At 36.3% G+C, this 14,654-nt stretch overlaps 1 protein-coding gene across 4 annotated transcripts in view; it reads left to right on the top strand.

The window, feature by feature from the left end:
* Window positions 1–14,654, top strand: part of LYST (lysosomal trafficking regulator) — a 192,825-nt gene that overhangs the window by 80,184 nt on the left and 97,987 nt on the right. For all 4 annotated transcript variants that reach the window (XM_067711027.1, XM_067711028.1, XM_067711029.1 and 1 more), the window contains 7 exons: window positions 549–693; window positions 1,685–1,858; window positions 5,308–5,468; window positions 6,315–6,505; window positions 8,977–9,222; window positions 12,518–12,691; window positions 13,979–14,132. In XM_067711027.1, coding sequence (XP_067567128.1) covers window positions 549–693; window positions 1,685–1,858; window positions 5,308–5,468; window positions 6,315–6,505; window positions 8,977–9,222; window positions 12,518–12,691; window positions 13,979–14,132 — 1,245 coding nt within the window. The remainder of the gene's footprint in view (window positions 1–548; window positions 694–1,684; window positions 1,859–5,307; window positions 5,469–6,314; window positions 6,506–8,976; window positions 9,223–12,517; window positions 12,692–13,978; window positions 14,133–14,654) is intronic.

The raw sequence follows: 14,654 nt of genomic DNA on the forward strand, positions 1-14,654 counted from the left end.
GAGTTTCAGAATCACTCAGTAATTACGTTCAGAGATCACGCATCAGGGAGTCTAGGCAAGGACTATATTCAAACACCACAATTTTTCAAAAAGGAATTTTAATATAAAATTTTTTTAAAAGCATGCTATTGTTATTATTATTATAGAGATTTTTGGTGGTGCAAGGCATGTGACAATGGTGTGCGCTCCCTGGGCTGGGGCCCCGATGTCACCGTGGCCCAGTCCAGTCAATAAAAGAATCATAGCACAGTGACATCACAGTGGTCTCTTGATTCCTGCAATTAGCCCTCGGTTATCATGTATTTTAAAACATTTAACAACTTCTGTTGCGCTCAATTCCTGTTTTCACTCTTCATTTTGGAGTTAACATCTAAACTTTGGAAATGTTGTTTGGAAATAAACGTTGTTTATTTACCTGGAATGTTCAGACATTCCAGGTAAATAATTTACTACAAATGAACAACCATGCTTTGTAATCTTTTAGATTCACTTTTCCACTCATTTTTTATCAGTTGCTTAACGATCATTCTAACATCTTTTTCTCCTAGAGCACAACAGACCAGAAGGTGCAGAGTACGTGAGTCCTGGTGAAAGGCTCATAGAGGAAGGCTGTATTCATATGATCTCATTGGGATCCAAAGCGCTGATGATCCAAGTGTGGGCTGATCCCCACAGTGGCACTTTTATCTTTCGGTAATGATTATCCTCAACCCATCATGAATAGCTCATGTATTTAAATAATTTATGTAAGAGACATTAATGTGAAATCTGCTAATAAAGATCATTACAGCAAAATAGAAAATTCTTTTAAAAAAGAAGATACATTCTAACAGTTATTAATACAGCCTTTGTAACAATATATTATTCTATCTAAAAATCTATAATTAAACTCTGAAGTACATTATATTAATTCTCAGTTGTATCTTAGACCAAATACTGAAGTCTTATCTATGAAAATATTCCATCAGATTGCAGTGATCTTACGTTGTTATCAGCAGTTTTTCATGTAGATTATATATTTAAGAACTACTATCTAATAAGCTTAGGTTCTTGTTGCTGTCTTGTCCTTTTTTTCCTACTGCCTTTGTTAACTAGTATAGATACAAGTCTTTTATTTGTATTGAGTGAGTATGACTAGTATGATACTATCTTTTTAAAACTTTAAATGAAACATGTTGCTTAGGGATCTATGCTCTGTAAATGTAATAAAGGTTACTTGGTACATTATATAAATTATATCTTAATTCTCTTAGTAATCCTTCGAAGTAGGTTAGACCAACAATACATCCTTGTTTTAGGCATTTAGATATTTATGTATAATATGTATTAATTTTTGTGTGAACCAAATATTACACTGTAATTTCTAAAAAGGCAATGACTGTATAGATAGTACTAATAAAATTTTTTCTGCAAATTGAATTCTGAAGATTATTGCCCAAATTGTTAACCCTAACTAGCAAATGAGCCAAATCTATTTTAGTTCATGAATTGAGGTAATAGTACAATAAAATAACTAAGCAGATTACGGTGTAAAACAAAGACCTACTGACTTTTCAAGTTAGTTTAATAATAGAGCTGATTTTTAATTTCACTTAAATATCTAGAATTGTAGTTGATATACATGTTAAAAACTGAGATCAGAAATTTCATGTTTTTAGCCTTTACCATTTTTCTTTTTGTGCAGTGTGTGCATGGATTCAAATGACGATACAAAAGCTGTTTTACTAGCACAGGTTGAATCACAGGAGAATATTTTCCTTCCGAGCAAATGGCAACATTTAGTACTCACCTACTTGCAGCAGCCCCAAGGGAAAAAGAATATCCATGGGAAGATCTCCATATGGGTCTCTGGACAGAGGTATGAAACATTTTTAGTAAATACTTATTAATGTCAGTTACAATTTTAATTATTCTGTTACAACTTCTGAAACATTACAGAAAACTATAGGTAAAATTTTACTATATATTAACATAAGAGTCTGTCAAGTTAGATATTTTTTCCTATTTATCACTTTCATACAAAATTAATTCCCCTTAGAAATAATTGTTGAAGATTAATATTTGAATTTGGGGAGCATGCAGAAATCTGAACTTTTAGGCCTTCATGTAGAACGTATATTACGTCAAGCAACTGAACCTATAATTTAGTCCATCAAGCCCATATATTATAAAATGAATCCATAAGGAATTACTTAAATTAAGTGGCTAATAAGACTCATACCTAAATTAAATCAGAGTTTCAAAAGAAATTAGAATGACTAGAGAAAAATATAAGCCAATGTATCAGGTGATAGATTAAGATAGGGTCCTAGAAATATGCCAGGTGATAGATTTGGTTATAGTACTATATGACTTTTACAAACCAGGAGAATTGTGAGTCAAATTAATAAGAAATGTTTTGTAGAATATCTTAATGTAAAATGTAACACTAAGAGAACTATAAGGTATGGAAATTGTAAGCATTGGGAAGTATTTTATTGAATGAAATAGCATGAAAGGGGATACAGAATTGGAAACTAGTGTAACATGGGAAAGGACCAAGCTGGCGGGAAGGAACAGTCTAAGTTGAATAGTAAGCAAGAAAAATGAGTGGGCATGGTGATACTATGTGACAGCAGCTTTGGATCCAGGATGAGGAGTCTAGATTTAATCGAATGGTCTAAAATATTGCAAACCTATGATGTCACAGACCTTTTGCCAGGTGCATTATATACATGATCTTCCAATTCTCTCAAAAGTCCCTCGAAGTAGATTAGATCATAGAGATAACATATACCCTTAGCACAAATTAACCTATTTTTTCATTCATTTGTTCATCCAATACTTACTGAGGAATTATTATGCGCTGAGCACATGCTATATCAGGCTCGGGGGCTTGGTGAACAAGACAGACACGTTCCCTGCCTTTTGGGGCTCGCAGTCCCGTGAAGAAGCAGACCGCAAGCATACACGATTAAATGAGTGTACAAATCATGACAAGTACTGTGGGGATAACAAATGTGTCCTGAGATAGAAAATACCAGGTTTGCTACTTAAGGGAGGTACATCAGGGAAGACCTATCTAGGAACAGTTTATTTAAGCTGAGACCTGAAGGAGATGGAGCTTTCCATGAGCAGGAGGGAGGAAGAGTGAGTGGGCCAGGCAGAGGGAAGGGCCTGTGGGAACCACGGGAAGGCTGTGTACCGGTCAGCGCTGCAGTGGCTGCAGGAGTTGATTGCTTACAGCCATCCAGCCTCAGGAAGGCAGGGCAAGGGGCTTGTGAACGGCTCTAGGGTAGCCAGTCCACAGTGTCTGCCACAGGAAACAGTTTATTCATTTTTTAAAAATACATGAAAATATGTCATTGAAGCTCAATTTCCATAGTCCAAATAAAATATTTTCTGAGAAGTTCTGTCTTCACAACTGCCTAAGCCTGAATGGCAGCGGTAGCCAATCACTGTTTGTTTCCAGAGCCTTGAGTTAGATCGGTTGGGATTGGGGATGGGGCTGGGAGAGAGTCTCCTGGACTCTCTCCTCCTCCTTTCTTGAGCTCTCAGCACACACCAGGCAGTGTAGTAAGCATTTGACATGGATGACCTCAATTAGTCCTCCCAACAGCATGATGAAAGAGGTGTATTTTACATGTGAGGCAGCTGAGACCCAGGGTAGGACAAGGTAACTGACCCAAAGCCCTACCAGCAGTGAGGAGGGCTGCTGAAACGCAAACTGGACTCTGAGTCTGGATAGAGCCTGCTTTAAAACCCTGTGCTTTACTAACCTGACAGCGTTTTGGTGAATCAGGCCAGCTGACAGATATAGGAATCATAAACTAATCATTAGACATGTTCAGAGTGAGCGTCTAGATGTTCTCTGTGGCCAGTTCTGAAGTTATGAGTATAGTCACTTGATTCACATAGCACTAATTTTTAGTCACCCACTTATTTCTTCCTTACTTTGAGGGAATTTTTTCCCCTTTGGTACAAGTTAATGATTTTATCTATTAATAGAGCAATGAGCAAGTGACCAAGGATGAATATATTATTCTGTTGATTTAAATTCGGCACTATCTTTATCACTCTTTGAACTAATAGAATAATTTCTACAAATAATATATTTCAAGATGTAATGACACTGGAAAAACCTATTAATATTTTCTATTAATTTTTATTTGACGAACAGCACACAAATATGGTAGGAATATATGGCACATAGTAGATAGTATGAATTATTTTAGTGTTTGTTGAACTCATCTCGCATTGATCTTACAGTAGGTTTTCTTTACCCATAAAAACTGTATTGTCATAATGCCACTAGGGGGCAGTACTGTTTCAGTCACAGCCATTTAGTTGGTTCAAGAAAGATGCCTGTACAGTAATAGAAGTTATCTCACTATAATGTTATATGTCAATTATACCTCAGTAAAAAAAAGTTAGCTCACATCTTTCCTTTGTTAAAAATATTCCTATTAAAATAGTTAAATTTATATGTTAAGTATGAAGCAGAAAGCCTTAGGGGAAAGTTTTTAAATAAATACATACCAAAATAGAATATCTCATTATTAGCTTATTCTAAGTCCTTTGTCTTATTCACAAACTTTGTCTTTATAAGCTACCTTTATTATCTTAATATGGACGTTAAAACATTTCTAAAATGGGGGTAGAGCTTGGCACTCCGCCATTTCAACTAGAGGATGAAGTTCTCCCATCATGTGTGTCTCTCTAGGAGAAACCGCTAGTTTACCTCTTCCTACTCTGCCTTTTGTAAGGATTCCTGTAACCTTTATATGAAGAAAAGCAAGAGACTAATCAAGAGCTCGGTAATGATTTAGCACTGAAATAACAGAAAATGCCAAAAAGCATTGGCGTTTTCGTGCCTTGTCAGAGCAAAACCTGAAGAAGTGATATTCTTTTTCTGATTAGTTTTTGAAGCCCTCATAGAGGACATGAGATCTTTAGGAATTGTTTACTGAGGTGGGAGACTTTCTGGTAAAATCAGGGGGAGGTGGTAGATTTATATCTTAAACCAGGAAGGTGAATATGCAGAAGTCAAGTGGCAAAGAAAGCTTTCAGCAAATGTCCGGTCATGCTTCCCACGGCCTGGTGTAGGACCATCAGCATCTCTGTTCTGCTGCCCTCCTCTGGGGGCTTGTGGACCAGCAGCACCTTGGACCAAGGCACGAGAGAATCAGCCCTCCTCTCTGTCCCATCACCAACTATCTGATACTGAACCAAGAAACATGTTCAAGAATTTCCCGTTTTTAAACATTCATACTTTAAAAATCCCTAGTACTCACTGAAGTAATTGATTTAACTTTGTTTTTAATGTAGGAAGCCTGATGTTACTTTGGATTTTATGCTTCCAAGAAAAACAAGTTTGTCATCTGACAGCAATAAAACATTTTGCATGATTGGCCATTGTTTATCATCCCAAGAAGAACTTCTGCAATTGGCTGGCAAATGGGACCTGGGAAATTTACTTCTTTTCAATGGTATATTTTTCCCCTTCAAAGCATTTCCAAATTTTTCTTTCAGTTAACAAATATTAAACTAAGTTATTTATCCTGGATAAAGTATTAATCCCTGTTCCTTCACTTGTACTTAGTAAGTACTGTATTTCCTAGATTCCAAGATGTACTTTTAAAATATTTTTATAATCTAGGTGCTTCTTATAATTGATACATACATTTAATGTAGAGGTGTACATCCTACCCCCATACCCTCCCCAAAAGAGAAGCTTATATTAAATCAACTTTATAATCCTGGAAAATGCACTGTTATGACAGGTACACTTAGACTGGTTGTCTCTTTTATTTATAATTTTAGTATATTATATTAAAAAGTACCACATTTTAGGGGCAAAAGAAATATGTGATTTAAAAAAATATATCACTAAACCTGGCATGTAATAGCATTCAGACAGTGTTTATTGAGTAGATGAATGGATGGATGAAGGAATAAAGATCCACATGTTATTTTTAAAAGGAATTTACTGAGGTATAGTTTCCATTTACAAAAAAGAAAAATAAAGAGGCAAAACCAAACCAAACCTGCTCTGAGCCTAAAGAGCAACTAGACATTTCATGACTTCATTATACCAAGAGCTTTCAGTTAACTTTATATATGTATCTATATTAATTCATCTTACATCCAGATAATGTTGCTGTAAATTATTTGCTCATTACACCAATTTGGAAATTGAGGCTTTATCCATTTTGTAAGATACAGTGAACAACTATAAGAATCTAGCAAAAAAAAACCCTCTTGGTTTCTTGTTTTTTACGAAAAACTTTGGTTGGAGTATTTTAATTAAATAACTTTATTTTTTTGCTATTCAGGAGCTAAGATTGGCTCACAAGAGGCATTTTATTTATATGCTTGTGGACCCAATCATACGTCCATAATGCCATGTAAATATGGCAAGCCTGTGAATGACTACTCCAAATATATTAATAAAGACATTTTGCAATGTGAACAAATCAGAGAACTTTTTATGACCAACAAAGATGTGGACATTGGTCTTCTAATTGTAAGTTTCCATTTTATAAGTTTTAACTTTATAGTAACTGTTATGTATGTTTATTGAATGTGTCATTAGCTGGGAATTAGATTTTTAGAGTTTTTCTTTTCTGTTTGTCAATATTTTCTTTACTTAGAAATGTTTTTCTTTTTAATTGAAATACTTTGACCACCTCAGAATTCATTTTCATGTTTCAAATTTTCATCTGCTTTTCCTTGGAACTATATTTCTATACTAAGTATCAGTTTAGTTTAGGTTATACCTATTAATCATTTGAGAAAAATGTTTATGATATAATGAAAATATAACACGTGTTAGCCTTAAAAAATTGCTTATTACCTTTCTCTCCCATACTTACAAATAAATACTAACTTTTATTTATATTAATTACACATATTCAGATTTTAGAATATTTCTTTCTTTAATATCAATAACAACTAGGAATTTTGCTTTCAAATTATTGCTCACTCTGCTTATATGAGACTCTTGATTGCATTTTATACATTATTCTAATATTTTGTTATACTAATATATAGATTAGGAGCTTGTGATAGATATTTTTCATTATAGCAGCTAGGAAACTGACCCTTCATGGTCTTAGAAGATCTACTAAAAGCTGGTAGAGTTTTTTAACCATGAAACTATGTTCCTCCTTCTCTTGCTTTCTTATGAGAGGTACAATTATAGATATTTCTTACTTGGAGACTACTACTTTGGGATATATTTTGTTGTTATTGTTGTTGTTAATGAGGTGTATATTTTACAATCAAAATATATTATATTTTAAAGCTGTAACATTTGACTGCAGTGAAGGAGAAGTTCTAGTTCAGATATTTTGTAAAACATATGTAAGTCTTAAGTGGTGTTAAATATATATCTGTGGTAAAATAAATATAGAGTAGATACCTGTGGAATTTAACTGAAGATCTGGTATTAGGCACACAATCTTTTTCTCCCTAAGGAGTATTTTAAAATGGGGGTTGGGGGCATTTTGGCTGTCCACTATTATTGGGTGGGGGCCAGGGATTTTAAGTATTCTACAGCGCATGGGCGGTGTCATACAACTAAGAATTAATCCCACCCCAAATGTGCCACCGTTGACCAAACATGCTTTAGAGAAATGCTTCTCCAACCAGAATCACCCAGAGGGCTTGTTACAACGTAGATTGCTGGGCCAGAGCTTCGGCTTCAGTAGGTCTGAAGCGTGGTCCAAGAGTTTGCATTTTTAACAAATTCCCAGGTCATGCTGATGCTCCTGGCTGGGGACCACACATTGAGCATCTCCGCTTTAGGAAGACGAAGGAGCTCATACAACAAATGTCTGTTCAAAACATAATTTTATTTTGCCTGAGAAGAATATAGGTTGTTAAGTCATAAAATGCAACAGGAATTATCACAGATAAAAATTATACAGGTTTTATGTGAAAAGTCTTTTTTAGAAAGAAGATTTTTAAAGCCTGACTTCATTGTTTTGGGGTTATGAAGTATGAGTTAGCAGTCAGGCAGAGGTGGTGCCCTCCTGGCAAGGCATTAGTGTCAGGTGGGACATGTTTCAGGTAACTGGGCATTTTATCAGGTTTCTAATGAAAACTGCTACAGATATACAATTTTGTTTCACCCAGCATAATCATATACAGTAGACTGTGTAGTCAGTTTAGTTGGTGTGCATATATGCTAGGTGATGCCTGATGAAACTATACGTAAATCACCACGAGTTGAAAATGATCGAAGCCCAAGGCCCCCCCGCCCGCCCCGGCTTCTGTGAGAAGATCTGGAATCTACCTGATTTCCCTAAGCTTGAGCTCCTGCAGCTGCCTCCACGGAGAGCGCCTCAGAGTATATTTTGCATTTAAAATTCACCATCGTTTTAAAAGTAGTTAATAGAATATTTGACAGACAGCCAGAGCCTGATCAAAACTACCCTCTGCATGGGAGAAATATTGAAAGTTCCATTCAATTTCAGTTAGGTACGCTGATAGTCTGGAATTTTATTCTAGTAGAAAGAATGATCTAGTTTAGAGTCATGTTTAAATGAGTAGGCAGCCCATGAGCAAATTCAAGACCAAGATACATTTGAATACATTGACCCAGAGTCTCCGCCTCATAGGGTTGTAAAGATTGGTTAACATTTCTAAATGCCTAGAACAGTGCCTGGCATGCAGTGAGCGTGGTGTGGGCTTGTTGTTATCGGTGATAATAGGTATAATTTCACGTTTATTCTCAAAAGGTCAAAGCTGGAATTTTTCTCAGCCTTGATGGGGTTTACACATATTGATCCCTGCTAAATGAAACTGATCTTTTCCTTTGTGGGGAGCTGTCTTGCTTCTCATGTCCATCTTTGTTTAGTGCAGTGTCTCTCTTTTCTAAAACAAAGAAAAAGATTTGTTGGTTGTCTTTTCACTTTGAAATATTCATTTGCTAGTTAATAACTTACTTTTTAAACTTTGTTTAGTTACTGAAGGAAAATATTTGTGTTTCAGGAAAATCTTTCAGTTGTGTATACCACTTGCTGTCCTGCTCAGTACACCATCTATGAGCCAGTTATTAGACTTAAAGGTCAAATGAAAACACAACTCTCTCAAAGACCCTTCAGCTCAAAAGAAGTTCACAGCATCTTATTAGAACCTTATCATCTAAAGAATCTCCGGCCCACTGAATGTAAAACCCTTCAAGGCATTCTGCATGAAATTGGTGGAACTGGTATATTTGTCTTTCTCTTTGCTAGGGTAAGAATCACTGCTTATAATTTTATTTAAGGAGAAACTACCTCTTTATTATTGATACATTTTAGGATTTCTTTTCGAATACAAATAAAACTATATATCAACTATATTAAGCTTTTAAGATTAAAAAAGCACATATTGTTTAGAATGTCATCAAACTTTCTGCCACAGGTAATTTTTGATTAAAATTTCTTTTTAATTTATGAAGATTTTAGAAGTTTCCTATTATCCAGAAATGCAATTAGAACAATTAAGTGTTAAATGTACAAGATTTAAAATTGCCAATGAGAAAAAAGAAAAGCATACCATAGTAAAAATATAGAAGAAATGTATTCCTTAAAATAATGTTTGTGAAACTTGTTTTTCCCTTGAAGCTTCCAGATGCATGGGGGAAAAAAAGGTCAAATGAGTACAAAAATAATTTGTTCGGGTTTGAAGTTTATTTAAAGCGAAGGAGAAATACAAAAATTTTGACTCATGCCATAGGTACTGTTTTAGAGAAACATGTTTAATTATCTGTTCTATTTAGTCATCTGAGGGCCAGCACCATATCTTTCCTGGTGCAGAGTAGGCAGTCAATAGTGTATGTGACTGTTTCGGGGATTGGTAGAATCCGAATGGGGGTACAAATGGTCTCTCTTCAGTACAAATCATTTCTACTTCCTTGTGGTCCATATCCTTGTTTAATTAAAGCTGCCCTGATCTTTTTTCATCCTCAAAATTTCCTCCTTAAGTATAACTTCTGCAACATTATCATACTGTCTCCCTAACCGGCCTTCTTTCTTTTAACCTTTTGATTAATTTTGCGATGAGACATATCAGTGTTTGTTGTTATTGTTACTGTTCTTATAAATATTTGATTAGTATTTGATCCGCCATACTCTAAGCTGTCTTTCCTCCTTTTACTTTTTCAAACTTTTTTTTTGCATCTAGTACCTAGTGTTTTAAAATTAAAAGCTTTTCATTTAACTTACCAACATTTTGTGATCTACTTTTATAGCTTTGTATAATTTCAAAACGGTTTTTCCTCTTTCTTCAAGTTATTGAATATAATTTTGTTATGTTTACTGTTACACAGTGACTAGATCCTAGAGGAAATGGTTAATTTTTTATCTTGCATACATATAGGATCTTGCCAATATGACTTTTAAAGTATGTTTTTACACTTAAAACTTAGAAACTTTGTTTAGTATCCATCCTTTCCTACAAAAATAAAATTCAGTCTCCTTAAAATCCTTACACGTGGGACTTCCCTGGTGGCGCAGTGGTTAAGAATCCCCCTGCCAGTGCAGGGGACAGGAGTTCGATCCCTGGTCCGGGAAGATCTCACATGCCGCAGAGCAACTAAGCCTGTGCACCACAACTACGGAGCCTGCGCTCTAGAGCCCGCGAGCCACAACTACTGAAGCCCAAGTGCCTAGAGCCCGTGCTCCGCAACAAGACAAGCCACCGCAATGAGAAGCCCGTGCACCGCAACAAAGAGTAGCCCCTACTCGCTGCAACTAGAGAAAGCCTGTGCACAGCAACAAATACCCAACGCAGCCAAAAATAAATTTAAAAAAATCCTTACACGTATAGCCTGCCTGTTTTTTTTTTTAACATCTTTATTGGAGTGTAATTGCTTTACAGTGGTGTGTTATAGCCTGCCTTTTGAGCCTAATGTCCACCACCCAACCAAATAGGCAATCTGCATTCTCCTAGATGTACCGTGAACTTCCAGTCTTCGCCTCTTTCCTGACTGTGGCCCACCCCGGCCACCCATTTATCCCTGCTTCCCAGGGTTTTGCTCTCTCTCCAGGCCATCTTCTCCATGTAGGCTTCCCTGTGCTGAGCAGAGTGGAGTCAGAAGTAGTTTTTATGCTCTCGTGCATTCACAGTGTCTCACTCTTCTTTGCCTTTTATCATCATAATAAGGTGTGTGTTTCTTCCATATAGTAGTTTCCAGAAAGCACTGGGGGAGTCAAAGTACAAGTCACAATCCGCAGTTTCTATACGTACGTCTTATCATTTGACCCCCATTGGAGGCAGGTAGCACGCCTATTACTTCTTCATCTCCCACAGCACAGAACACAGATCCTGTTTGTTGAGTGACTAATCATCAAAAATTTGAGGCATTTTGCTGACTTTTCAGGTCACTAATAAAATGCTACTGAATTCTAAGGTTATCAGTGTTATTTTAGTCAATTTATAGAATATTTAAGAGACAAATGAACATGGAATTTATGGGGGGGGTTTGTACTGTGTATTCATTATTTTTTTAACATCTTTATTGGAGTATAATTGCTTTACAATGTTATGTTAGTTTCTGCTTTATAACAAAGAGAATCAGTTATGCATATACATATGTTCCCATATCTCTTCCTTCTTGTGTCTCCCTCGCTCCCACCCTCCCTACCCCACCCCTCTAGGTGGTCACAAAGCACCGAGCTCATCTCCCTGTGCTATGCAGCTGCTTCCCACTAGCTAGCTATTTTACATTTGGTAGTGTATATAATGTCCATGCCACTCTCTTACTTTGTCCCAGCTTATCCTTCCCCCTCCTTGTGTCCTCAAGTCCATTCTCTATGTCTGTGTCTTTATTCCAGTCCTGCCTCTAGGTTCTTCCGAACCTTTTTTTTTTTTTTTTAGGGTCCATATATATGTGTTAGCATACGGTATTTGTTTTTCTCTTTCTGACTTACTTCACTCTGTATGACAGGCTCTGGGTCCATCCACCTCACTACAGATAACTCAAATTTCGTTTCTTTTTATGGCTGAGTAATATTCCACTGCACATATGTGCCACATCTTCTTTATCCATTCATCTGTCGATGGACACTTAGGTTGCTTCCATGTCCTGGCTATTGTAAATAGAGCTGCAATGAACATGGTGGTACATGACTTTTTGAATTATGGTTTTCTCAGGGTATTTGCCCGGTAGTGGGATTGCTGGGTCATATGGTACTTCTATTTTTAGTTTTTTAAGGAACCTCCATACTGTTCTCCATAGTGGCTGTATCAGTTTATCAATTTACATTCCCACCAACAGGGCAAGAGTGTTCCCTTTTCTCCACACCCTCTCCAGCATTTATTGTTTGTAGATTTTTTGATGATGGCCAGTCTGACTGGTGTGAGGTGAGAATTTATGGTTTTTAGTTTTGTTTCTTTACAATTCTTAAGTAATTACAAACAGCGTCAGGAATAAAAAAATAAGCTTTCAAATGAAACTAAGGGGTTGACGTTACATAATGGAAGATAACCACACATGTTAAATTTTTAATCTCAACAAATTAGAAAAAATATATCTACTTTTTTTTAGGTTGTGGAACTCAGTATCTGTGAAGAAACTCAAGCATTAGCACTGAGAATTATACTCTCATTAATTAAATACAACCAACAGAGAATACATGAATTAGAAAATTGTAATGGACTTTCCATGATTCATCAGGTGTTGATCAAACAAAAATGCATCGTGGGCTTTCACATTTTGAAGGTAGGTTCTCATAAAACTTATTCTTTGGGGCTTCCCTGGTGGCGCAGTGGTTGAGAATATGCCTGCTAATGCAGGGGACACAGGTTCGAGCCCTGGTGTGGGAGGATCTCACATGCCACGGAGCAACTAGGCCTGTGAGCCACAACTACTGAGCCAGTGCGTCTGGAGCCTGTGCTCTGCAACAAGAGAGGCTGCGATAGTGAGAGGCCCGCGCACCGCGATGAAGAGTGGTCCCCGCTTGCCACAACTAGACAAAGCCCTTGCACAGAAACGAAGACCCAACACAGCAAAAATAAATAAATAAATTAATAAACTACTACCCACAACGTCTTCTAAAAAAAAAAAAAGAAATGAAAGTGGCTCTTGACACTATAAAAAACAACAACAACTTATTCTCAGAGTTTCATATGCAGTGATACCTCTTCATTAAAGTCTTCCAATAATAGAGTTTTGTGTTTCAGTTATTCCTGAAGAAAATGAAGGAAACTCAATAGTATATATTTAATCAAAGTAAGGCTCTTCTGGGTTTTTCATCATTTAAACAATTACATTTTAATTGCCTTTAAAACATTTCAGAAGAGTAAAAGCAAAAAATTAAGATTTTTAGATCTTGATTAGCCAGCGCTGTCTCCTTGGCCGGCCCCTCATTCTGTAGACTAGTGAAAGTGAAACCCACAGAGAGACCGCTGTTTGCTTCAGCTCCCACAGTTATGGAAGAGAACCTAGTTCTCCAGACACCTAGTGCTGTGCCGTTCCCATTAGGCAATGCTGCTATAGAGTTAGCATCTTAAAGCCTTATTAGCTTTTATTGTGATCCAGCTGTCATCATATATTTAAGTACCTTTCTAACTAAAAGCACTTGGTAACATTGTGAAAGTATTTCTCTCTGAGGGTACTAGTACTAAGGCAAAAGACCATGCCTCTTCCCATGCCCCCAAACCCCAACTCATGAAACTGTCAAGATCCATACATTTGTGGCATGAATGCTTCTTGGAAAAAATTTAAAACCCAACAGATTCATTGAATTTAAAAAATAGGATGTGGTTTCTTTTACCCCATATTTGAAACTGAATAGTCATTTATAAATATTTGAAATTTGGGGGTTTTCTCATTACTTGAATTGTTTTACAAAACAATTTAAAGATACTTGGTGAAATGTTGAGTTATTCACTAGTTTTCCTTTGAATTTAATGTTATGACTGCTAAGATTGAAAGCTGAATATTTCTGTTGAATTTTTGGATTAACTGACTGTTGATGCATCTTGTATTAATGTTATTTTTCCATAGACCCTTCTTGAAGGTTGCTGTGATGAAGATATTATTCATATCAATGAGAATGGAGAATTTAAGTTGGATGCCGAGTCTAATGCTATAATCCAGGATGTTAAACTGCTAGAGGAGCTATTGCTAGACTGGAGGATATGGAATAAAGCAGAGGCATGTACTATTTTTGTGGTAAAAAAACCCCTGTGAATTTACCCTCAACAATCTTTACGTGTACAGGACAGTGTTAACTGTATACGCTTCGTTGTATGGCACTTGTCTAGAACTTTTTCGTCTCGTTTGACTGAAACTCTACCCATTGGACAACAACTCCCCATTTCCCCTGCCCCCAGTCCCTGGCAACCACCATCTTACATTCTGTTTCTATGAGTCTGATTACATTAGATACTTAATACAAGTGGAATCATTCAGTGTTTGTCTTTTTGTGATTGGCTTATTTGACTTTGCATTATGTCCTCAAGGTTCATCTGTGTTGTAGCATATGACAAGATTTTTTTCTTTTATAAGACGGAATAATATCCCATTGTATGTGTATTCCACATTTTCTTTATCTGTTCATCTGTCATGCACACTTAGCTTGCTTCCACATGTTGGCCATTGTGAACTATGTTGCAGTGAACATGGATGTGCAGAGGTCTCTCTGAGGTCCTGTTTTCAATTATTTTAGATATGTATGCAG

Source organism: Pseudorca crassidens, chromosome 16 (genome assembly GCF_039906515.1).
Source record: "Pseudorca crassidens isolate mPseCra1 chromosome 16, mPseCra1.hap1, whole genome shotgun sequence".
Lineage (NCBI taxonomy): Eukaryota > Metazoa > Chordata > Mammalia > Artiodactyla > Delphinidae > Pseudorca > Pseudorca crassidens.